The sequence below is a fragment of the Pogona vitticeps genome, chromosome 2 (genome assembly GCF_051106095.1).
Source record: "Pogona vitticeps strain Pit_001003342236 chromosome 2, PviZW2.1, whole genome shotgun sequence".
NCBI lineage: Eukaryota > Metazoa > Chordata > Lepidosauria > Squamata > Agamidae > Pogona > Pogona vitticeps.
Window position 1 is genome coordinate 293,789,303 of NC_135784.1, and position 23,377 is coordinate 293,812,679.

Consider the following 23,377-nt stretch of genomic DNA (forward strand, 5'->3'; position numbering starts at 1 on the left):
GCTTGTTTCCTCTCCCAGCCAGCAAATATAGTTGGATTTGGAAGGCTATTATTTACTTTAATAAACTGGAGGATGGGGGAGAATTGCATTTCCATTGAGATGGGAATAGGGAATATTTCACCTCCCTTTCTTTTGCGATCAATATCCAACAGCTGCTGTTGAACCTTAAGCAGGCTAGGGGAAAATTGAGAAGTAGAAATTGAATATCTGTAGTTTAGAAACATGTTTAAACAAGCAGGTTGTGTATTATCCTACACAATATGCCAAATAATTTGTAGCTTTTTATGTTTTCCATCACTTTAGTCAGGAGGATCTTTTTATTTTCTAAAATAACCAAAGCTCCAAATTTGGGGTAGAAAGTTTTCATCTTTAGCTAAGAAATAGTTTTGGAGCATTCTGTAATTGCCATTAATCTGAATTTTCTTCATATGGAGACTTTGGAAAGAGACGCTTCCTTGACAGATCTTCAGTAGTTGTTGTTCTTGTAGTAAGACGATATTGGTACAAGCAGAAAAGTATGATTATCTAAACTGCCTCAAGGTTGTATCTCAACCCAAAAAGGAAATATCCGTTTGTTGTAGAGTGTTGTAGTTGAAATATGAAACCTCATTACAGCAGCAGTCCAACAGCTGTATGTGTGTAACCACAGATAAACTACAAGCAAGTGAAACAGTATATTAAAATGTAGTTTTATTATCTAAAAATTACTTACAATGCCTTTAAATAACATTTCCAGAAATTGGGTGGAGACATACCACTTAAGCAATAACTATTTATACATGATTAGCATGCCTTTTATAGATTTCGGTAAAAATGCATTTGGTGTAGAAAAATCAAGTGATGTAAGGCACTTGATGCCACTTGTCCATACGTTAACCATCTCAGTTTAAGCAGTAGTAGACTTCACTGCAATTTGTGAAGCTAAAACACTACTTTGGAAGAACTCCACAGTCCAGGTTTTGCAATGCCATCATAGCTGTTGCTAGCAGCTGAAAAAGTCTTCATGCCACATTAGAAGCTAACTGGATTTTTCAAGCTTAATCTACATTGAATCCCCCAAATCTGGTTCTTCTTGCAGCCAAAGGTGGGCCTTGCAATAGTTGTGAATTGTGAGGAGTTGATCTTTATGTGAGGAAGTGTTGCCTTTAGCAGCTGTAGTGACGTTGTGGTTACTATTCCAAAAACTTGGAGCGTTTTCAGTGTAGGTATTTCACCAAGTTCCCTAGAAAGAAAACATATGTGAACAGAAGAGTTGGAAACTGGACAGTACAATTCTTCACATCTGAAGTACAAACTGAGGAGCAGCACACACTGTACAGGAAACAGACTAATTGTTTTCCCATAGTGCTTCTAGGGTCTGTGGTTATGATTGCTCAAGGACAGCACTGAGATTGTGCACAAGTTAGCGTATTTTTCCTCTTTCAACTAAAACGTTACTGATGGCATGCAGAACTGTACCTAGGAATGTTGCCATTGGGTCAGGGAGTGCCAACTGTTCCCTTAAAACAACCTTGTAATTTCTTAAAACCCCACCACCACCACCAATACAGATATATTGGGGGAAGAAGTTTAAACACTGAAGGCAAGCCGTATGGTATAATGGCAGATCACTAATTCTTTGTCTAGCCTACTTCATAGGACTGTTGTAATAAAGTCCAAATTCCATGTTATGCCAATGTGACTTGAATCGCATAACTTGTGGAGGTGAAATGCCCCAGGCCCACACACATTCTCTGTTGTATGCTGAACCACACAACAAAAATGATGCCTGCACTAATTTCTTAATGCAATGCATCTGGATACATTTAACAGCTACAGGCTTATTCATTCTTATTCCACAGAATACAGTGCTTGCTCTGTATGTTGAACAGAAGGTCTGACAGGGTAAGAAAGAAGACTTAGTAAGTGATGTCAGAGGTTTGTATAATCATTTGACACCTTTAAAACACCACTTACTATCATGAGCCACTATCTTTCAGAAGACAGTGCCATTAGGCTTGATAACAATGATCCCCCCTTAATTAAATTTAGAAGACAATTTTACTCACAGTAAGGCTGCTGGTGATATCTGATAACATCGACTAAGACCCAAATGTTCAAGGTAAGGGAGCTGGTGGAAATACTGAAAGCAATCGGGCTTCAACATAACACTGTCACTGTAATGACATTTTACAGGTTCCCATTAGACTTCAATTTCCACACATCTAGTTTTGCTTATGGTTCTTAACCTTTGTTACTCGGGTGTTTTTGAACTGCAACTCCCAGAAACCTCAGCCAGCAGAGCTGATGGTGAAGGCTTCTGGGAGTTGCAGTCCAAAAACATCTGAGTAACAAAGGTTAAGAACCAGTGGTTAAAGCAGAAATCTATTTCTGGATTTTTTTCATTCAAATTAATTTAGTTATCCATGTACATTTATCATTAAGGTGCAGATTTCTATGACCTAAAAATGTCAGAAATACGGAAGCATTTATGACCTTAATTATTCTTCACTTCCAGTCCTGAAGAAATCAAATGAACATTTTGAGGGCAAAATAGTCATATCTGAATTAGTTTTTGTCAACAGCAGAATTGCATTAGATGATCATGTGCAGCTTGAGGTCATCATTGTATCTGGAGAAACTGTTTGACATTAAAGAAGTTATAGGAACATATTCGAAAAAAGCTGACTCATCTGGAGAAAATTCTGGCTCAATTTTATCAACTTTTGCTTCCATTTATAATGTTACTTATTGTACGAATTTGAATAACCCAGATTACACTTTACAGTTTATCACTAATTTTTTTCAGTCACTTTACCCGTTGCTCACTTTAAATCACCTCATTTTGTTTCACAATTTTTAGTGCATCAGTAAGTTCCATTCCTACGGTTTCAAGGTGGGTGACTGCTCTTGATAATCCATTGAAATTTTATATATTCCAAGCTTCCAGCCAGGTTTCAGAAAAGGAATCTTGTATAATCTTGAAGGAGCAAGATTCACAATAGTCCAATTCTTTTCGCTATCCAGTGCAAGGAACCATAATTTGTGCAATAGATAGCCAGATCCAGCCAAGTCCCCCAACATATCACAACATGGGGAAGAAGAGCCAAAGCAGGAGTGATTTCATTGAATTTTTGTACTTGAAGTGGAGCTTTAATGAATTTTTTTTTCCTATTTGAAATTATCTACATTGGGATAGTTGCTTCAAATCTCTTCAGTCTCTCTGTATAATCTATGTGCAATGCATGTGGATAAAGAAGTCCCATGGCTGCCTTAGTCATGTGTGGAGTGGTGTCTGCTACAAAGAGGAGGGCGTTTCCTGTTTTTACACCATCTGGTCAAGTAGTTTCATAGAATCGACGAAGAGCATAGCAATAGTGGAACTGTTCACTTTTTGTAGAGTTTCACATATTAAAAGAAATACTTCATCAGGCTTGTCATACCTCAGAGTATCAATAATAAAATTTGTTTCATATCTTCTGCTTCCATAACTTGTTTCACCTACTGAAACTGTGCATCTTTTCCTTAACTGCTGCAGCCAATTAGGTTAAGTGAGTCGGCCTCGAGACTATCTGTCTCCCTCATGTTGTTTGCTGGCTTGTCAGGAGGATTGCCAATGACCAAAATATCACTTTTATTACAAAATTAAGCAGAAATAAGACATTTATTTAAAGACATTTTTAAAAAGTCAAAATATGACTTTTCAGGCCAAATAAAAACAATGTAATCCTCACCAGATTACTTATAAACATGTTTAAATTTATAAATTTAAACATGTTTAAATTTATAAATTCAATTACTTAAACTGAGCAGCAGGGTATGCTTTTGCTGCTTGCTTCAGTACATATACATCACGGCAAAAGATGGCATCACATCATACTGTAATTAGCTGGCATTTATTTTCTGTCCCCTTTCACCATTAGTGGCTTCCCTCATTCTATCCAGTGAGAGAAAGCCTAGCCTTTTCAACTAGCTAAAAAAGCAAGGCTGTTTATAGATTCTATTTTATAGATGTGGAATGTAAAATGATTTCTTTTTCTTCAAAACAAGGATTCTTTGTTCCCGAAGATTTATATGCTTTGAGAGGCTGGCCTGCCCCTCAACAGGTTTTACTGAATACTCTTTAGATGTTTTGGGACTTTAACTGCAAGTATGGCCAGTGTTAAAGGATTATGGAAGCTATAATCTCAAAACATGTAGAGGGCCAAATGCTCCCCAGACCTGTTGGTGTTACAAGGTGAGCTACCTACAATCAAGAATAGAGCTTGGGGTGGGTGAGATTCCTCCTCTCCCCCCATACAGAAATGCATGTTTGTTTCCCTATGCACTTTATCCATTTTTATGCATTTGTTTTAATGGCCAAAATCCTGTTGCTTTGTTATGACCGCAGAAGGCAAATGAATTAAATTGCAGTTGCAATTAACAAGTTTTTGGATTTCTGACCACATTCCTGAAAAATCTAAGCTCAGGTTTATTAATTCCCAACAAGAAGCCACTGAACGTTAAGCCAGATGGCATAACTAAGTTACTCATTTCCCCCATTGGCTAAGCATATGTGCATCTTTCAAATGGATATGTTTTTAACTATCTGCAGTAATTTGCACATAATTTTTAAAAGGGAAGAATCAATGCTCAGCTTCCTCTCAACAACAGAATACTGAAAGTCCCAAGTGATAAGTTAACTATGGGGTTAATTTTTAGACAACACAGTATTTCAACAAGATATCAGTTAAGAAGTGCTTGATCACATTTTTAAACTCTTACCTTAAATCTAAATGGATTACACTACTGCACCTCTCCAGTAATGTTTTGATATCTGAAACAAAAAGCCCAATAGAATCAGCACATTATTTTCACAGAACTTTGTACTCTAGTTTCTTCTTCAAAGTTTGCTTCAGTTTAAAGTATATACTATACTGGAAAAGCAGAGCAGACTCTCCACTCCCTCCAACAGCATCACTGGAATTGCATTCTGATTGATTTTTAATGTCTTTTCGAAGCCCCAAGAACTTCCCGATGCGCATTTGTCTAGTCACTCAAAAAATACACCCCACATCAACACTTATGTTACAAAGCCAGTGGTTTGAAGCAAGTGATTTTTCTCAGCTGGCCTCTACATGCCATCCAGAAGTTGTGTGTTGCTGTTTCTTCCATGCAGACAATGAACCATCAGATTCCATATGTTCTTGGTTAGAAGGCAGAAGTTGCTGGAAGCAATTTACACATAGCACATTTGTAGCACCTATGCTTTATGTGTGCATGAGCCAGATTAAATCCATGGCATTTCTAATTAGGGCTAGGAAAGGTTCCTCTCAAACTCTGGAGACCTGTTGCCTGTCAGTGTAAACTTACTAATCTATATCAATCGGGAATCTCTTGCTTAATACTATGGGAGCTTCCTACATTCCTATGAATCTGGTGGTATATTTTTCTTTCTGATTTTCTTTAGGTGAAAGAGGTATGCACAAACATCCATTTGCAGAAATGGAACAAACCCGAAGTGGAGAACCCACTGCAGGCAGAAACAATATGTGCACATACCTTATCATTTGTGCCAACAGAATAAATTACTTACTTTAGGCAAGTATAGCTGAAGAAGTGTTCAAAATTCATGGTAAATTTCTATGATAGAAAATAAAGTTCCAGAAACAGGCATCCCTAAATCCTAAATGAAACAGCTCTGTTTTTTATAGTTATTTCCAAAGGGAGAATGGTAAGCTACTATCTCACCTGATATCAGCAGATTTTGTCTGTATCCACTGAAGTTTAGTTGTTTTATCTGTGAGGGAATATGGTTAACTGCTGCTTTTACATGATCAACTGTGAAGTCACACCAGGCCAAGTTCAGCTCTTGCAACCTGTACACAATTGAGAAAAATGTTCATTCAAAATGTGCACTTATTTAGAAAGTACTTGAAGTCTTTACACATTTGGTCCATCTGCTATTTTGAATCTCAGTGCCCAGAAGATCATGCCAGGATAGCCAATGGGATAGGCTGAGATAATATACATTCAAAAACATCTGGAGAACTAGAAGTTCCCATCCCTGCTTCCGGTGCTATACAAAAAAAAGAAGATACAAGACAAACCCATCACTTTAACAGATTAAAAGAGATACAGTCTAACTGGGCCAACCAATGAAAATGGTGTGGGCGTGGATCAGGACTGTCTAAAGGAAGTTGCCCACTCAGTGCTTAGTGAATTTATAGTTACAAGCTGCAATGATAGCCACTAGTACAGTTAATGTGAAAAGGGATTAGATAAATCCATGGGGATAAAAGCTACTATCCAAACAGCCTCTGAACACCAAGATTTCAGACAGCTGTCTACCATAGGGAACAACAGGAACAGATGATAATGTCCACATCTTTTTCAATGACTTCCCCATAGCATCTGGTTAAAACAGTGCAGGAACGGATGAACTGTCAGTCTAATCCAACAGGACTCTATTGTTAAGTGAAACTGCAATCAGCATTGTTACAAGAATTCCAGATCACAAAACTCTAATCACACTTAGCGTACAAACAAATGGGTTTGGACTTAGCCAGAAATGCTGTTTCCCAATAAAGGAAGCAACAGGTTTTAATAAAAACTGAATACTCCCTTTAGAAACTTATTAAGGATGGATGAAGTATAGGTAACATATGCAAGCAGAACTGAAACTATCAATACAGCAAATAGATCAAAGTAATCCTTAATTCCCAACAAATACTACAGTACTTACAAAGTGCATGACTGCTGTTGTTGTTTTCATTCCATTAAGCATCTATGTTCTAATCTGAGAAAAAAACTCAGAATACTTTTTTAAAAAATTAAAAAGCAACTTGATGCCTCAGTTGCTTAGACACTGAAATGAAAATGAAAACAGAAGCATATCAATTTGCTTCCATTTCTCTTGAGATCCCTGGACTGTGGTTTAGTTTCTACCAAAAAATCTAGCCGGAGCATCTTCTGCCATGGTTAAAATGTTAACACTGTTTTCTCCTGTGGCAGAATGCACTTTTATTACCTGGGACAGCTGTTCAACATCACTGCCAAAGTTTCTGCAGAGAACCCAGAGCACCCAGAGAGGTTAAGTCGCACGAAGCTGGAGTTCTGTGCTATACTTCTGAAAAGGGGAGAGAACAGTGTCTGAACATGTCCATATCAAGCTACCAGGTCACTCTGTAAGCCTCTCTACACCAACCCCAGTGATAAAATGACCATGACATAAACAAGACCAATGTGGCTGTACAGTGGTGCCTCGCATTATGTTAATTCGTTCTGCGAAAATCACTGTTTTACGAAAACATCGTCTTGCGAAATGCAGTTCCCCATTGGAACGCATTTAAATCCATTTAATGTGTTCCAATGGGGGAAATAGTCGTCGTCTTGTGAAAATCGCCCATAGATAAACCGTTTTGCGAAGCGCGGATCAGCTATCAAAATCACCGTCTTGCGAAAAACGGTCCCGAAAACACCTGTTTTGCAAAGCACGGACCTAGCTGTCAAAATCGTTGTCGTGCGAAAAACGGTCCCCCCCCAAAAAAAGTCTTGCAAAGCATGGACCGAAACATCGTCCAGCAAAAATCACCCATAGGGAAAACCGTTTTGCAAAGCACTATAGCGATCGCAAAACTCATCGTCTTGCGAATAAACCATTTGAGAGGTAATCGTCTAGCAAGGCACCACTGTACATTGCTCTTGTTGGGCCTTCTGCAAGGGAGGGCTTTAGCAGCAGTTAGAATGTTCTCAAACTAGCTTAATACAGAACGCCAGCAGAGTGATACTAAGCATTCTAGCCTCAAGAAAGGTCTGAATGATATTAAGAAAAAAACAGTCCACTTGGCATGTAACCTTAAGTAGTCCTGTGGTCCTCTTTTGCAAACACTTTAAAAGACGGACCCACATTGAACATGTTATGTGACATCAAGTCACTTCCAATGTTTGGTAACCAAAGTGACTGTACAAAGATCCAGTCATTAATGGTCCTGCCTAAACATGTTACAGTCATTTAAATGGAAGGTTACCGCAATATGGTGAATAATTACTGCTGGGCAGATCATGCTCTGTAAGAATGTGCCCACCCCTGTAAAAGTATCCATTAACTGTTGCATTCTTGAAATGCATCCAATTCAGAAACCATTAATTTAAATCTGGCATAATTTAAATATATACATACAGTGACTCACTTAATTATGTCATCAGAAAGTATTAGCCCTTCTAAGCTGAGGTTTTGTAGACTCTGGCACCTGCTAAGAATACTTTGGAGATCTGCAACTTTTATTGTACAATTGGATAAATCCATATGTTGCACTCGAAGAGGTCTAAAAAGTGGAGAAGGAAGAAGGAAATATAATCAAAACATTTTTTAAAAACACTTGACCCCCTCGTTGTAGAGCGGAGTAATCGTCCAGCGAGGCATGACTTTATTTACTTCACAGGAATTACCACTCTTTCATTATTAAACTTTAAAATCAAAACGTAATGCTATAAATTATCTGAAATTTTAAAAAAATATCCTGACTACCTGCTTTGAGTGGATTGAACATAAGTTTTTCACTTATTCCAGAATAAAAAATAAGGTTTCCCGGGGGGGGGGAGTTAGGAGAAGAACATTTTGGGGTTTCCCCTATAAACGTCCACATGTCTAGATATTCACATATGGGCCTTCTCGGCTTTTAAGATCTGCTGGGGAGGCGTTTCTCTTGGTTCCACCACCTACCCAAGCTTGTTTGGTGAGGACAGGAGTCGGCCTTCTCAGCAGCTGCTCCCAAATTTTGGAATGCACTGCCCCGAAAAAGCCAAGTTGGCCCCTTGAGTCTTGTCCTTCTGTCATCTGGCAAAGACTTTCCTCTTCAAGCAGGCTTTTAAGCAGTAAGGTAACAAAAGAATGCGCTTTTTTTTAACTTATAGGTATCTAAATGTTTTTGAATTGTTTTTGAACTTATTTTTTTTTAAATATCAAGATGTATTTAATTGTTTTTAAAAATCTATTTAAAGGTGTTTTTAAATCTATTGTTTTATCTGTTGTGAGATGCCTTGGGTCAACTATGGGGATAAAGGTGGCATTTAAATAATACAAATAAATATTCACTACATTTATGAATTCTTCCTTACATTAAAAAACCTCCCTGCAAGAGAAAAAGCATAACAACAGAGATAGAAATTTTCCTTCAGTTCGCTCCTTGCTCTGCCAGCTTCTACTTATAACAAAAGGAGTGCATTTGTTTTTATTGTGACATCATTAATACTCATCTACAGTATGAAATGGTAGAATCTTTATTATTTTAGGTCTAAAACAGTTCACTCCCACCTCCTAGCGTGGTGCATGTTTTATAGTATTGCTGGCTTTATTCAAAAACAATAAGTAGTTTGTATTGAGAGTTATGCAAGACCAGTATCAAACCTTGCAACTGAACAGGAATCTAATGCCAAACCGATTTTCCACAAACACATCCAACTGATTACAGTATACCGAATCCTGATGAGCAGCCTAAGATTCCCAGCCATTCTTCTTCAAAAAGAAAGATGGCAACTCTTCAGAAGATAAGCAAGGGTCCAAATACAGAGGAAACATTAAAAAAAACACTTTTGTTTCAGAACATTGTTACCTGCTTGTTTTAAACAAAGGGTCCCCAATGCAGGACCTGGGACAACGGAAGGCTGTTATACCCAATGGCAGCAATTGACCAATCACCCCAGGTAGCAGATTTTTTCCAGCAAGATCAAGAGTCTGCCAAAGTGACTCATCCAACCTGGAAAAAAAAATTAAAAATCAGTTTATTGATTAGCAAATACAGTAAGTCAAAGGTTTGAGGAATAACAAGTTAACATGACCAGGTTTTCAATTCTGCGAAACTTGAACATGTTTACATAGAGGCTTGTCCAAAGAGGCTTACTGACTAGTAGATGCATTTAGGATGCAGTCTAATTCTACTGTAGTAGCAGAGCACTCATACAAATATCATCACAGCGTTTGCAGTTCACAGATGGTAAGCTCAGGACTAGATGGCTTTTAATGTGCTTTAACATGGGTCTCTCCTCAAGGCTGGCCTGGATGCTGCAGCCAGCATAGGATGAAGTAGCTCCGTTATTAACTAAGGCACCATTTTGTGTACATTTTATTCCAGTGCTAAAGGAAAGCTCAGTGAGATGCAGCACCTGGTTGCAGAGCCAGAGGTTGGGACTAGACAAAGGGATGAATTTTTTTAAAAAAAAACAACAACAGATATTCATCAGAAATCGCTGATTTGTGTAATACTCATGTGAGGAGGAACCATTTCTCAACAGAAAAGAGGAGTGTGAGTCATCCCCTCCAGCACCCACAACAGAGGGATACAAGACAGTGTATATGCTGAGACCAGCAGTGGCCCAACTGAGAGTAGAGGAGAAAAAGAGCGGGAAAGAGTGTGAGGCAGAAGAGAAAGTTGAGGAGCCAAGAATGGAGGGAAATCAGGTGACGGGGCTGAGGAGAACAGTCCTTCATTTAAAGCAGTGGTCAGGGAACGGGTAAATTACCCCAAATGATGTAAAAATGAAAATCCTGGGGGTAATGAGGATGAGCAGAGCCCCAATATTGATGCTCTCATATCCAAGATGAAGCAACATCATTTCTCCAAAATCTGAAGTTTTCAATTAAGTTGAAGCTTTCAAAGTAATTTTGAATAGATTCAGTAAGATTTTGAATTCAAATAATGTATGATTTCCTTCCTTTCAAATCAAGGGGGTAATGTTGGCGTATATAAAAAAATTTGGGGGGGTAAAAGGTAAAAAAGTTCCCTGATCCCTGATTTAAAGGAATCAGTTGCCACTTACGAAAGTCTGTGCCACCTCCGGCAAACTTGAGCCATTTTTAGCAGGTCAGTCAATGATAGGTATGAAAAGATTCCTAACAGCAGTTCATCAGGCAAAGTATCCCAAGAAATACCTAAGGGGTTGGAAAAGGAGAAGTTTTACAAAAATTTAAACTATACGTAAAAGTAAATAATTATAATGTTCATTTCTCTTAATGCAGTTTTTATAGATAGCATGTCATTTGTATTCATTTGTATTCATGTGACTGACTTTTAAATAAAACGGAGAAGCAATGGAGCTTTCATAACAGATGATCTCATCGCTCATTAGCCAATTATTTTTATCATGTCACATTTAGCTACTAGAAAGCTGTATTTTATTATGATCTCCTCCAGTGCGTTGCTAAATGTTGCCTCAGTGTGAACATGCACATGTGCCACAAGTCCTAATATTATTTTAAAAGACTTGGAAGTTTGTTTGTTCAAATCCTGACATTTTGAAAAAGCAAGTGAAACATTTCAGAGGTAGTATATTCACCACACCCTTCTTAAAGATACACAGTACTTCTACTATCACTGGTCCAGCAAAGATTTGGATTGTACTTGTTCCCACATTACCAACCAAGTCACTTCAACACAAGGTTGGTTAGTACTATTGACTTGCAAGCCAGTTTTCTAAACACGATACAAAAGTGTTTCTCCCTACTTGTGCTACCCCATTTTCCCGAAAATAAGCCCTAACCTGAAAATAAGCCGTAGTATGATTTTTCGGGATGCTCGAAACATAAGCCGTACCCCAAAATAAGCCCTAGTTAAGTGAAACCCCACCCTCCAGCATTGTGCAGCAACCAGAAGATGACATGATTGTAGATGGTTGTACATGAAAAAAAAATCTTCTGAAAATAAGCCCTAATGTGTTTTTTGGAGCAAAAATTAATATAAGACCCTGTCTTATTTTCAGGGAAACACAGTATCCAGTGATTCAGATATTAGAATGTTCTTACCATTGCCCAAAAGGACCCCAGTTTATTTATTTATTTAGATTGTTGAATGGGAACTGGATTAGGAGGCATCTTCTGGATTAGGTGAAACATTTTAAGAGAAAACCTCACTGTAAAGAGAATGTGCAAAGTTTTTCCCTAGTCCATAATGGCACACCTACAGTTTTAGCATTCTTCTAAAAAGATTCTACTTCTTAATACATTGCCTTGAAATACTTCTTGGTTTATAATTTTTCAGAATAAATGAATAGTCCATGGAAAAAAGAACATCCCATGCTGAACCATGAAGTAGAAAGAGGTTCACAGTTAATGTATTCTCGAAGGCTTTCACAGCTTGGATCCAATGGTTGTTGTGGGTTTTCCAGGCTGTTTGGCTGTGTTCTTAAAGTTTTTCTTCCTAACGTTTTGCCAGTCTCTGTGGCTGCCATGTTCAGAGGACAGGAGTCAGAACTCTGTGCTCTGGTGCAGTTTGTTTGGATAGTTGAGTATTTATAGCTGTGGGATTTTATCCTTTTCAGGAGATTGGGTTATTATGGTGCTCAGCGTGTTTTTGTTGTGGAGGTATTGTTGTGATAAGGGGGAGAGATGATCTGTCACTGTGGTTGATGGGTGTCGTTAGCTGGTCTTTTGTGTGCAGTAATCACTGATCCTTGTGGCTGGGTAGAGTTCATTGACCAATTTTGCAGGCTGTTTTTTTCAGTGCTGGGAGCCAGGCCTTTTTGAGTTTCAAACTTTGTTTTTGTTGAAGCTCTGCTGGTGTTTGTGGATTTTAATGGCTTCCTTGTGCAGTCTAACATAATGATTGCTGGTGTTGTCCAGTACTTCAGTATTTTGAAATAGAATTTAATGTCGAGCTTGTTTGAGGGCATGTTCAACTACTGCCAATTTTTCTGGTTGTTTTAGTCTGCAGTGAAAGTTTAAAACTCAACAAAGCCTGGCTCCCAGCACTGAAAAATACAGTGTGCAAAAGGTCAACGAACTCTATCCACAACAACCATTGTTTAGTTAAGCCAATTTTCTAGTGTGTTATAAAGTTTCTGTGCTGGCTGGATTTTTCTGTGGTTTAGGTATCTGGCTGCGAAGCCAGAGGTTGGGAGTTAAATTCCCCACTGTGCTTCTCAGAAGTAAAAACCGGCCCTGTGGCCTTGGGCAAGCTGCAGTTTCTGGGCACCTCCAGAAGAAGGGAACAAGTATTGTCTATCTGGAAAACCCTGAAAAAGGGGTGCTGTAAGTTAGAATTGACTTGAAAGCACAAAATATTTATAGATTTCTGCAACCTTAAAAGCAGGGGAAGATAGTCTAGCATTGTTGGCAACTTATGAAGAATTCTGCACCCTTCTTTCTTTCTCAAAGAAACAGTGGGCCCTTAAAAGAAAGGGCTCCAGTTAAAAGGGAACACAAAAACTTTCTGTATGACAATAAGGTGACTGAAACAAAATTAAGTAATATACATAAACTGTGTTTCTTTAGATATACGATTTAGTTATCTAGTTGAAACAACTCTAGCCACAATTAACATGAACGCTCCCTATGAAAACTAAAAGGAAATTACTATTATTTTAATTGTTATTACCAATTAGTTGAATGCGTGTATGTTTGCATATTCTTTTTCTTTACCTGTTGCTGGCTCTCGGAGCAATCTAGGTCGGCGAGCGATCACAAATTCTGTGTCCTTCACTTTTTGTCGCTTGGCTGGTGGGCTCACACTTATCAGCAGCTCTTGGGGAGTATTCTCATTGCCTAACCTATCTTTGAGGACAGATACCCCCATGCCTGAGAGCAGTTCAGAAGTCTTGCTGGAATGCCATCCCCATGCGAAACCTGTGTTGACGTTGCTACCGGAATCTGGAATTTCTTGGAGATGTTTCCTGAAAAGAGAAAAGCATTCCTTGTATAGCACAGCTTCCAATGGTTGCTCTTCATGGCAACGGAAGGAACGCCAATGTAAGACTATCCACAAATGTATTCTGTACAAGGACATTATAAATGACATTAAAAAGAGAGATATCTTCTGCACCAGAAAATTCTGGAGGCCAGCGGTCACAATTTCCAACGATGGTTGTCAGATCTTTCAGGCAAATACAAAAGTAAATATAATGACTCTTTGTGACATCTGTGTCTACCCAAAGAAACCTGCTGGAAACTGTCTAGAACAATGGCCTGTTTGCAACTAAAGATTTCTTCTTGCATGCCTAACACTGTGCCCTGAATCAGATCCTACAAGGAAGTTGTCGTACAGGTGGTTCGATCAGCCTTCTGGAGAAATGCTCTTGCACAGAAAGAGTATGAGCAAGCAGCACACAGCTAAGAGATGACTTAGAGGAGATGGAGAAAAAGACTTACATATAGGTGTTTTAATCTGAGAAAACATTACATCAGGTCCCAAACAGTTTGATCACCCAAAACAAAAATTCTGTAGTGACTACAGCGTAAGAATGGCATTCAGCTGGTTTTTCAAGTTACATTGATTGTACAGAGACCTTTCTGCTCCCAAAGAGTAAATTTGGTAAGTTCTGAATGGAACCCATTTCTCCCACAAACATGATGTTCAGAATGTACGTATGACTGCCACCACCCTGTCTTTAAAGAAAGATAATCAGGATTATATAAATACATTGGTATATCTAAGGAGATGCGGTTGGATAGCTCAGTGGTTTGGGTATCTGGCTGCAGAGCCACGAGTTGGGAGTTCGATTCCCCCTACTGTGCCTCCTGGGGGAAGAGCTAGCCTGTGTGGCCTTGGGCAAGCTGCACTGTCTCAGGGTGGCTCCAGAAGAAGGGAAACGTAAACCGCTTCTGAATATTCTCTACCTGGAAAATCCTGAAAAGGCTCATCATAAATCACAACTGTCTTAACAGCACATTATGATGATGATATATCTAAGACACATGTTCTATCATTGGGCAGAAATAGGGATCACTTCTTCTGAATCATTTCGCTCAAACAAAACATTTCCTAATGCTATGATTTAAATGTCTAATTGCTGGTTGCCACATTCAGGTTTTCAATCCGGCTGAAAGGAAAGCTTTTTTTCTACAAAAAGCAGGCCTTAGGAACAGCTACTGCCTTAGTTGCCTTCCAACAAAGCTTAGAAAAGCCATTTTTTGGAAAGCCATGCCTGATTTCCCAGTGGTCACACTAGCTGAAGAATCCTGCGAGGTGTCATGCAAAAACAAGGCACTTTTCCCAGGTTCTTACTTTTGAAACGTTCACGTTTTGATAGCCCCTGGCAATATATATGAATATTCATAAAATATTGGCGCTCTAAGCAAAGTTCAGTAGCCTTCTGCCCATCCACTTTGGATTATTTACTCACGACACGATTAGCCTTTAGATCAGTATAATACATGATAATAATTTGAAAAAGAAATGTTTTTAATCCACATATTCTTTGCAGCAGGAATGTGTGCATCGCTTTTTACACCTTCTCACTGGACTATTCTCGATTTTGTCCACGGCAGCCTTTAACTGGATGGAAGAACCCGGAGAGAAGCAAATACGCGCGCAACCCACTGTGTGCTTTGGGCGGGATCCGCTGACGCTTAAAATTATTTCTCTGCCTTTGCACCCACACTACGGGTCTGCAAGCACTCATCCTACTTTACCTGTGCATGTTGCTCCAAGGGGATTATGCACGGAGAGCTGCGGACCCCCGATCCCGCCGCTTTTCCAGATCCCACACTTCGCCTCTTGCCTTGCTGCAACACCAGCTCCAACACACAAAAAAAAAAAAAACCTCCGGAAACCCAGCAACATTCAGCTCGCGCGCTCAGCCGCCCGGGCTAACGTTCTCCCACCTCTCGCAATGGCTGTTGGGAATTGTAGTACCTTGCGGAGTAAAAGCTTTTCGAACCTTCTTTTGTTATCAGCAATTTTACCGAAGGCGCGTTAGTAATCAACATTACCTTTGGGTAGTGTGGGCGGCATATACATTAAATTAAATAAATAAATTATTAGCAAAATATCGCTTCCCTCCTCATAAACCCCACACAAGCATACTGAATATATGCTCCGTCCATAGGGAAAATAAAAAAACAAAGCAAAACGTGGTTGCACCTTAAAGACTGTTTTATACTTTTTTAATGTGAAGTTTCGTGGACAAAGCCCACGTACATAGGTTAAAATTTAAGCCTGTCACACTCTGGGCAGATCCCGGGAAGGCAGGATTCTCTGGCAAGCGCAATCATGCTGGGAAAGGTGGAAGGCAGGAGGAGAAGAGCAAGATCCAATATGGGATGGACTGACTTCCTAACGGAAGCCACGGACTTGAGTTTGCAAGAGCTGAGCAGGGCAGTTGAGGACGAGACATTTCGGAGAGCGCTCATTCATAGGATCGCCACAAGTCGGAAGCAGCTTGAGGGCACATCATAACAACATAGGTCTGCAAGGACTGAGAATTTAGTTCTCAGATCACCAATTATAATACAAGTCAATTTCAAAACAAGAACATTGTATGTACATCTATTGAGAAGTTTCATCGACATTTTTTCCCAGGTGGGTTTGCATAGGATTGGAGACTTCTTAGTGAATCAAATCCACGTGGCATCAACTATCAAAAAACAGCAACCAACGCCAATAAAAAAATAAAGCCTCCGCATGTCCAAGCAGGAATCCTGCCTGCAACCTGGCAGAGCCGCTGCTGTCATTCCCTTTGGACAAGGCTGGGCTCCACAGACCATACGCGGTTGAAATCGACGACGAACAGAGCATAGCTTCCGCAGTTTTTCCTGCGCCTTATTGCATCTTCGCCCGAGGAAGGGTTTCGGACCACCGGACAACAAACGTCGTTTGTCCCTTTTTGGCGATCAAGTAAAATTACTATGCTAACCCAAAGCGCTGCTAATACGTTGGGTCGCACGCTTACTTTCTCCCCCTTTGCACTAAACTAGAAGAAGAACGTGCGCCAAGCAAAACTTTTTCGCAAGGGCTCCTGGGTGTTGTAGTCGCTTCGGGCACCGGGGGCGCCTGGAGGCCCGCCCTTCCGCGCACGCGCAGGGGGAGGGGCCTTACTTTCGCAATGCTTACCTGGGGGTTGTAGTCCCGCGGCGTGAGGACGGCTTGAGTGTTTTCTCGGTGTTGCATAGGATCGCGCGAGGGCTATTCTTTTTTTTTTCAACGCTCCCCTCCCCCCCCTTTCGGGCCAGACTTCCTCGCGCGCCCGAAGGCGAGCCGTGACTCGGATTTCGGCGGGCGGCCATTGGGCCCCTCAGGAAATGCCAAAGGCGCCGGCGGCTTGCCTGTCAGCCGGCTTCCTTCGTTGGCTGCCGGGCAGCCGGGCCTCTGCCTGAGGAGAAGGAAGGAGAAAGCCGCCGGGAAAGGGCTCACGGAGGAAGCAGGCGGCGAAACGCGGAGGGTAAGCGGGGGTTCCCGTCGGTGAGGCGCAGGCGAGAGCGGGGAAAAGGCCGGGACTGAGGAACCGGCGGCACCATTTCGCCTCAGCTTTTACCCCTTCACAGCTCAGGACCGCCGAGGAAAGCTCGAGAAAGAGGGGCCTGAATGGGTCCCGGGAGGTGACTTGTTTTCTCTCATAGATTGAAAGCAACTCCCTGCAAGTAAGAAACCTAACCTCGCAGGGAGCAAAGTAGGATGGAGCCCTGTTTTCCCTCTGGTGTGCTCTGCTTCCTGTTTAAAGACTAAGCGTTGATTTAGTCATATTTTTTCCTTCTTTCAACAAGCTGATGATGACGGGCCTTTTAAAAATGGCATATATATCTCTCTCCCTCCTTCCTCAACTACCGGAAGCGGGAGCATCTTTTCTGCCACGGCAGGATTCCGTCACGTCGCCTTGTTGTTTGCTTTGCTCTGAGGTGGGACTCGGTGACGAGGCGGAAACGGTCCCGGGCTGTGTGTCACCTTTGAGATCCTGGACAGCGAGGTGGGGTCGGTCGTGGGCGTGTGGTTTTCATTTCTCTTCTAATGCTTCATTCCATATAAAAAGGTCTCTCTTGCCGTATGTTTAAAAGAATATGTTAGGGAAGAGATGATCCACTCAGAAGTGTACCATGATTCTGGCACAAGGTGTGGGGAGGGAAATGATGACAAGTGGATGCTAGTTCATGTGTGGCAGTGGTGTTCTACTTCTGAAAATGTAACTCCAAATCGGATTTTCTGAGAGGTCAACTTGAATCAGGGAAAGAAATGGGTAGGAAACTTATTTTTTAAAATTGTTTAAAGCTTTTATACTCTTTTTTGTTGTTGTTTCATCTGGAAAGAACAAAGCATTACCTATTGAGTTTACAGCAGGGGAGAGGTGAAAAAGCAAGTGTGGAAAGAGGAGACATGGGCATATGTGTTCCTTTTTATTGTCATCTTGATCTGATGGTTGCTTACAGCTCGTCTTGGAAGTCCAGAGTGGAGTGAAACCTGAAACTATAATTTTAACAGTTCCCATATGGATGTCTGTACTGTGTTATGCTTGTTTTTCACAATACCCCTGTGGGAATGAATTTACAGATACGGAGTACTTATTTAACAGATCTTTATTTACTGTGAAGTTTCTCAACCATTCTTTGCCCATATGGATACTAAGACAGTGTACAAATATAATTAAGACAGCAATTAATTAAGACAACGAAACACCCAAATCTTATATGAAAAGAAAGGAAAGCAGCAAGGCTGATAAAAGTCTTGTTAATCTTAAAATGCTTTGGCAAATACAAACTGCTGCAATGTCGACACTAGTATATGTATCTCCTTGGGGAGAGCAGTCCATAAATATGGTGCCACAACCAAGAAGGCTCTCCCTTTGTTGATATATAATTTATCTAAGGTACCTGTAGAACCATCACCCCCCAGCTGCTTTTTAATGACTGATAGCTTCTCAACCTGAACAGCTAGCACTGAGATTTAACCATACTTTAAAATTATTATTAAATACTTTTTTGATGAAAGAAAATTGACAAGGGTAGTCTTTTCATATCACCTTTGTGCTCTGTTGTAAAAACTGGCAAATACGCACATACATATACACACACATATTATTAGATTTGTATATTTCCATTCAGTGAACAATAAACTATCTCTTTATAATACTGTATAACTGGCCTGGCACTGGCCTGGCTCCGTTCCTTCTTGGAGGACCGCCCCCAGAGAGTGCAGCTTGGGGAGAGTATTTCGGCCCCATGGAGTCTCAATTGTGGGGTTCCACAGGGGTCGATTATCTCCCCAATGCTGTTCAACATCTACATGAGGCTGCTGGGTGGGGTCATCAGGGGTTGTGGAGCCTTGTGACATCAGTATGCCGATGACACTCAGCTCTACATCTCCTTTTCACCAACTGCAGGAGATGCCGTTTTGTCCCTTCAGCGCTGCCTGGGGACTGTACTGCAATGGATGCAGGAGAACGGGCTGAGGCTGAACCCGGACAAGACGGAGGTACTGAGGGTGGGCGCCCCCACAGTTGGGGATTTGGGAAACTCCCTCTCTTTTGGGGGGATGACTCTGCCCACCAAAGATGGGGTCCGCAGCTTGGGGATCCATCTGGACCCGGCGCTCACTATGGAATCTCAGGTGGCATCCGTGGTCCGCTCCGCCTTTTTTCACCTTAGGCGAATAGCCCAGCTGCGGTCCTACCTTGATGTTGGGGCGCTCACTACCTTGGTGCATGCGCTCGTAATCTCAAGATTAGACCACTGTAATGCGCTCTACGTGGAGCTGCCTTTGAGGCTGCTGCGGAAACTACAGGTGGTGCAGAATGTGGCAGCCAGACTACTTAGTGGAGTGAAAAAATACCAATATATCTCACCCACTCTGTCTGCATTGCATTGGCTGCCCATCCGGTTCCACATCGACTTCAAAGTGCTGATGCTTACATACAAAGCCCTAAACGGTTTAGGGCCTCGATATTTGGTGGAACGCCTACTCCCACCAAGATCTACCCATGTCACTCGTGCGAGCCAGGAGGTGAGGCTGAGGAGCCTAACGCCGAGGGAGGCCCGGAAGGTAAAGACAAGAAATCGGGCCTTCTCGGCGGTGGCTCCTCGCCTTTGGAACAACCTCCCTCCTGAGATTCGCGTGGCACCCTCACTGGGTATCTTTAAAAATCTACTAAAAACATGGATGTTTTGGCAGGCCTTCCCTCCAGACAATTCCTGATGCCCTCTCCTCTCCCTTTCCTATTGTTTCCTCCCTCTCCTAAGGTTTCTTCTATTTTAATTTTTTATGCTATTTTATGCTGTTAGCCACCTATAGTGGTCTTAACCGACCAGATAGGTGGGATATAAATAAAATAAAATAAAAAAAAACTGCAATTGTCAGTCAGTACATAATGGCTTAATAGATTCTGGCAAGTGGGAATACCATGGATGAATTTACCTCTGTGTCAAGCAACCTGTGACTTATTTGTGAAACTCTTTTTATACTGCTCTTCTGCCTCAAGGTGTGGCACACAACAGGGTATGAATCATCATCATCAAACATAAGAAAACCCAAACTAAATTCAGTAAAATATAAAAAGCTACAAAGGAAAATATAAAAAACTAAAAATAAACACAGAACTGTTAATCAAGAACAGAAACTCATATTTGATAAGCCAAAGATCTGCTGGGGGGCGGGGGAGACATTTCTCTTTATTCTTGATTAAAATTGCATTGGAAAGGGAGCCAAAGGACCTCTTTTCCAGGAAAAACAAGTACCAGGCTAGATACTCAACATTTTAATTTCCCAGCAATTGATGGAGATCACTTTTTAACACAATTTCCTTGTTTGTCTCCTTAGAGTGGTGTTATAAAATAAGACTCATGTAGCGTTTTGTGTGTGTGTGTCTAGAACCCTAAGCACTTGAACATGTATTACATGTCATGGTTGGAGTACAAAGTTGCATCTTAGAACACTGTGTTTTTCTGTGGGAAATGGCAAGAAAATGAAGTATAATAGTACAGGATCAAGAGAAATAAGTTGAAGTGAGGCTTTAAAAAATTATAAAAGCATGAATAGCAGACATGTGTGCTGCTTTTGCATGTTTTCAGTTTCAAATGTGATTAGCTGTGTGACGGAGGATCTCTCTGTGTGTGGTGTGTGGTGTGTGTGTGTGTGTGTGTGTGTGTGTTTGTTTGTTTGTTTGTTTGTTTGTTTAAAGAAATAGCTGAGCCAGATGTCTTCAGCATTCACAGAAAACATTATTCTTTGGATCCTGGTCACAGTGTGCTGATAAAAGACAGACGAGAGGTAGCTAGCTGTTAGTGGGAATAAACTTGTACTTAGAGATGCTCACAGAATTATAATCAATATGTGTATTATAACTGAATTATTCTTTCTTGTAGCTATGGCATTTTTATAAATGGGCTCTACATCCTGGTTGAAGTTAACGGACAATAATGAGTGGTGCAGCTTTGGGCATTGAGATAGTAGTTGTCTTTTTCCTGGCATTAATCATTCTACATCGATATGGAGACTTCAGAAAACAGCACAAACTTGTGATTGTAGCAACACTACTAGCTTGGCATCTTTGTTTTCTCATGGTCTTTATATTGCCTTTGGATGTCACTACGGTAAGGAATTTAATTTTTTTAACCTCTTCCTTTTTATGGTAATTGATCATGTATATGGAAAATATTCCAGGTAGAAATTGCAAATAAATAATAGGGCAGTGATGATTCTTTTCTGCAAAGGGAAAAATTGCATCAAAACACTGATTTTTATAAAAAATGCAGTTTCAGCAGGAAATATTTGAAACATAAAAATGGCGAATGAGTAGTCAAGTGTTCACTATATTCTTAAAAGCAAAATCGGAAGTTAAATTAGCTCCATTGTGATGGTTGTATTTACACCCATAGATTTATTTATTTATTTATTTATTTTATTGTATTTATACCCCGCCTATCTAGTCATTTTGACCACTCTAGGTGGCTTACAACATAAAGAATAACAAGTTCAAGAAAAATTTATAACAATTAATTAATTAAATGATTCTGCGATGGGAAAAATGCAAAATAAATCAAATAAAGAGAAAAAGAATAAAAAAGGAAAGAGGACAGGAATTAACTGGAAGGGAAGGCCTGCCTATACATCCACGTTTTTAGTTGATTCTTAAAAGTACCCAGCAAGGGTGCAGCGTGAATCTCCAGAGGTAGGTTATTCCAGAGACGAGGAGCCACCGCTGAGAAGGCCCAGTTTTTAGTTCTTTCCTTCCGGGCCTCCCTCAGCGTCAGGCTCCTCGGCGGGTGACACGGGTAGAACTAGTTGGGAGTAAGCATTCCGCCAAGTATCGAGGTCCTAAACTATTTAGGGCTTTATACATAAGCATTCTTTGAAGTCAATGCGGAAACGGATGGGCAGCCAGTGCAGCATGGCCAGAGTAGGAGAGATATGTTGGTATTTTCTCACTCCAGTAAGGAGTCTGGCCGCCACATTCTGCACCACTTGAAGTTTCCGCATCAGCTTCAAAGGAAGCCCCACGTAGAGCGTGTTACAGTAGTCTAATCTAGAAATTACGAGCGCATGTACTAAGGTAGTGAGCGCCTCCGTGTCTAGGTAAGGTCGCAGCCGGGCAATCCGCCAAAGGTGGAAAAAGGCGGTGCGGACTACCGACGCCACCTACGTTTCCATGGTGAGCATCGGGTCCAGGTGTACCCCCAGGCTGCGAACCCCACTCTTCGTGGCCAGGGCCACCCCCCCAAACATGAGGGAGTTTCCCAAGCCACCATCCACAGGGCCACCCACCCTCAGAACTTCCGTCATGTCCGGGTTCAGCCTCAGCCTGTTCTCCTGCATCCATTGCTGTACAGCCCCCAGGCAGCGCTGGAGGGACAGGACAGCATCACCTGCAGTTGGTGAAAAGGAAATATAGAGCTGGGTGTCATCAGCATATTGATGACACGATGCTCCACACCCCCTGATGACTCCACCCAGCAGCCTCATATCGATGTTAAGCAGCATTGGGGAGATGATCGACCCCTGTGGAACCCCACAATTGAGATTCCACGGAGCCGAAATACTCTCCCCAAGCTGCACTCTCTTGGGGCGGTCCTCCAAGAAGGAACGGAACCAGGCCAGAGCCAAGCCACCGATACCCAACACATAGAGCCTCCTCAGGAGGATACTGTGGTTAACGGTATCGAAGGCCGCCAAGATGTCGAGGAGGACCAACAAAGAAATTTTACCGCTGTCGGCCTCCCTCAACAAGTCATCGTACAGGGCGACCAAAGCCGTCTCTGTACCGTGGCATGGCCTGAAGCCCGACTGAAAAGGATCCAGGGCATCTGTTTCATCCAGATGTGCCTGAAGCTGGTCAGCCACCACCCTCTCGACCACTTTGCTCATGAAAGAAATATTGGCGACGGGCCTATAATTGCCAATTTCGTCCGCCGCCAAATTAGGTTTCTTTCTTATGGGCCTAATGAGTGTCTCCTTGAGGGCAGAGGGGAACCTGCCCTCAAGGAGAGACCCATTAATTATTGTTGTGGCCCATTCTGTTGTTATCGGCCTGGCTGCTTTGATTAGCCAGGCTGGGCAAGGGTCCAAGGAGGAGGTGGTGGCTCGACAGTGGTCAAGCACTCTGGCCAAAGAATCAGGCGTGACAGGCTGAAAGGAGTCAAGGGTTAGCAGGCAAGACGGAGCGCTGGACATCTCTGCTCGACTCACTGTGTTCAAAAAAGGAGAGAGGTCCCGTCAAATGGCCTCCA

General features: G+C 41.3%; 2 protein-coding genes across 6 annotated transcripts in view; one reads left to right on the plus strand and one right to left on the minus strand.

Moving 5' to 3' along the window:
- Positions 1-675: 675 nt before the first annotated feature.
- Positions 676-16,978, minus strand: SKP2 (S-phase kinase associated protein 2). 2 transcript variants are annotated; one of them, XM_078384488.1, is made up of 10 exons: positions 16,782-16,978; positions 13,373-13,623; positions 10,777-10,888; positions 9,573-9,716; positions 8,151-8,285; positions 6,989-7,087; positions 5,710-5,837; positions 4,744-4,795; positions 2,049-2,156; positions 676-1,222 (listed from the first exon to the last, which is right to left on the minus strand). In XM_078384488.1, the coding sequence occupies exons 1-10, from the start codon at positions 16,952-16,954 to the stop codon at positions 1,012-1,014; spliced, it is 1,413 nt and encodes a 470-aa protein (XP_078240614.1). In that variant the 5' UTR covers positions 16,955-16,978; the 3' UTR covers positions 676-1,011. The 2 variants fall into 2 exon arrangements, with proteins under 2 accessions (XP_078240614.1, XP_020651320.3); XM_020795661.3 differs by lacking the exon at positions 16,782-16,978 and adding an exon at positions 15,362-15,533.
- LMBRD2 (LMBR1 domain containing 2) overlaps positions 16,972-23,377 on the plus strand; it is a 35,546-nt gene continuing 29,140 nt past the window's right edge. The window contains exons 1-2 of one of the 4 annotated variants that reach the window (XM_020795651.3): positions 16,972-17,109; positions 21,017-21,244. In XM_020795651.3, coding sequence (XP_020651310.3) covers positions 21,071-21,244 — 174 coding nt within the window. In that variant the 5' untranslated portion in view covers positions 16,972-17,109; positions 21,017-21,070. Of the gene's footprint in view, positions 17,110-17,474; positions 17,899-19,037; positions 19,131-21,016; positions 21,245-23,377 lie in introns of those variants that run through there. The other 3 variants (XM_020795652.3, XM_078384484.1, XM_072992840.2) reach the window with 3 other exon arrangements.